Below are 2,062 nucleotides of genomic sequence, written 5' to 3' on the forward strand. Positions count from 1 at the left end.
TTTAGTCTGGTAATGTGGGGACATTCAGTGATGGTTTCACAACAACTGTTACAATCTCTGATGTATACAGGAGAATGTTACCATACCATCTTCTTCCGCTTATCCGGGGCCGGGTCGCGGGGGCAGCAGTCTAAGCAGGGAGAATGTTACTTTTGATTTGTATATTCGGTATTTCTACACTATATTATGCACTACATGGGGTTGTGATTGATAAGACCGAGCGCACAACACCAGACACAAGCAACTAAACTCAAGGGTGTTTAATGAGGGTAACAGGACTGAGGTAAGGCTGGAGGGATGAGGGCTGGGCTGGTAGGTGTGGTAGGCTGGAGGGATGAGGGCTGGGCTGGTAGGTGTGGTAGGCTGGAGGGATGAGGGCTGGGCTGGTAGGTGTGGTAGGCAGTAGGGGTAAGGGCTGGGCTGGTAGGTGGGGAAGGCTGTAGGGGTGAGGGCTGGGCTGGTAGGCTGGAGGGGTGAGGGCTGGGCTGGTAGGTGTGGTAGGCTGTAGGGGTGAGGGCTGGGAGGTGTGGTAGGCTGTAGGGGTGAGGGCTGGTAGGTGTGGTAGGCTGGAGGGGTGAGGGCTGGGCTGGTAGGCTGTAGGGGTGAGGGCTGGGCTGGTAGGCTGTAGAGGTGAGGGCTGGTAGGTGTGGTAGGCAGTAGGGGTGAGGGCTGGGCTGGTAGGCTGGAGGGGTGAGGGCTGGGCTGGTAGGCTGTAGGGGTGAGGGCTGGTAGGTGTGGTAGGCTGGAGGGTTGAGGGCTGGTAGGTGTGGTAGGCTGGAGGGGTGAGGGCTGGGCTGGTAGGCTTTAGGGGTGAGGGCTGGTAGGTGTGGTAGGCAGTAGGGGTGAGGGCTGGGCTGGTAGGCTGGAGGGGTGAGGGCTGGGCTGGTAGGCTGTAAAGGTGAGGGCTGGTAGGTGTGGTAGGCTGTAGGGGTGAGGACTGGGCTGGTAGGCGGGGTAAGCTGGAGGGGTGAGGGCTGGACGGATGAGGGGATGAACCACAGGTGTGGAGACTTGAGGAGGAGTAGTGGAGATCTGGAGAAAACCAAAAACTGGATCACAGGAGCCTGGAGCCGGCGCACACACAGACACAAACAGGAGAGAGGGAGGGCCTGGCACGGAGGTGGATTTGGAGGGCGTTCCAAGGACCATGTCGTCACGGTGACAGGGCTCAGTTCTGAGTGCGGGGCACAGTTGCATTGGTGGGGCTCAGTCGCTGGGGCGTGGCCTGCTCAGTCACGTGACAGGGCCGGCTTAGTCGCTGGGGCGTGGCCAGCTCAGTCATGGTGACAGGGCCGGCTTAGTCGCTGGGGCGTGGCCAGCTCAGTCGCAGGGGCGGCTCAGTCGCGGTGGCAAGGCCGGCTCAGTTGCGGGGGCGGGGCACAGTCGCGGGGGCGGAGATCAGTCACGGGGTCGGGGCTCAGTCGCAGGGGGGTGCCAGCATTAAATGAACAGGTGTGATTGTAGGGGCTGGTCTCTATGGAAGACGCTCCTGAGATATACTGTCTGGACAGTTTCACACATCATCATTAACTTTTGTTTAATTAGTGTTATTTCCTGGTTTCATATATTTACTTGACCTTTGTTGCTTTATTAGAAGTAGTTGGTGCTTGCATCAAACAGTTAAGATAGGCTTAATTAATGGTACACACACAGTCCTCCATTACATACTACCAGCTAGAACATCATTGCAATCAACTCAACCTACAATCAAGAAGCCGTGGGTAAAGTTATGGAACAAAGATCAATTGAAATGCGTGACAAATTAGTTCTTGTATAACAAGCATCTATCTGGCTTATGTGGATGTTGCTAAAGAGACACAACATTAGACACATTTTGTATTAACACATGCTAAAACAGGAGATGTGTCAGTTTGGTGCAATTTTGTTATGTGTTTGTTCTGCTGTTCTTGTGGTCTTTTGCTGATTGTAAGGGTGTAGTTGGAGCCTGCGCTTGTACATTATCTCGGTTTCACTTTGACAATCATTTTGGCTGCGTATGTTTCTCGGAACGGGGTTTCAGTGTCAACTCCCACAATGTCCTGTCAAAACAACATTTTATGAG

At 54.2% G+C, this 2,062-nt stretch overlaps 1 protein-coding gene across 1 annotated transcript; it reads right to left on the bottom strand.

Moving 5' to 3' along the window:
• Positions 1 to 260: 260 nt before the first annotated feature.
• On the bottom strand, positions 261 to 1,282 carry LOC105026652 (extensin-like). Its single transcript, XM_010898228.3, has 2 exons — positions 1,190 to 1,282; positions 261 to 1,064 (listed from the first exon to the last, which is right to left on the bottom strand). The coding sequence occupies exons 1-2, from the start codon at positions 1,280 to 1,282 to the stop codon at positions 261 to 263; spliced, it is 897 nt and encodes a 298-aa protein (XP_010896530.3).
• Between the last annotated feature and the right edge of the window lie 780 nt (positions 1,283 to 2,062).

This window comes from Esox lucius, chromosome 7 (genome assembly GCF_011004845.1).
Source record: "Esox lucius isolate fEsoLuc1 chromosome 7, fEsoLuc1.pri, whole genome shotgun sequence".
In the NCBI taxonomy this organism is placed as follows: Eukaryota; Metazoa; Chordata; class Actinopteri; order Esociformes; family Esocidae; genus Esox; species Esox lucius.

Coding starts and splice junctions, on each gene's coding strand:
- LOC105026652 (XM_010898228.3), bottom strand. CDS start 1,282: ATGACTGAGCTGGCCACGCCCCAGCGACTAAGCCGGCCCTGTCACGTG. Junction 1,065..1,189: donor TGAGCCCCACCAATGCAACT/GTGCCCCGCACT, acceptor CGCCGGCTCCAG/GCTCCTGTGATCCAGTTTTT.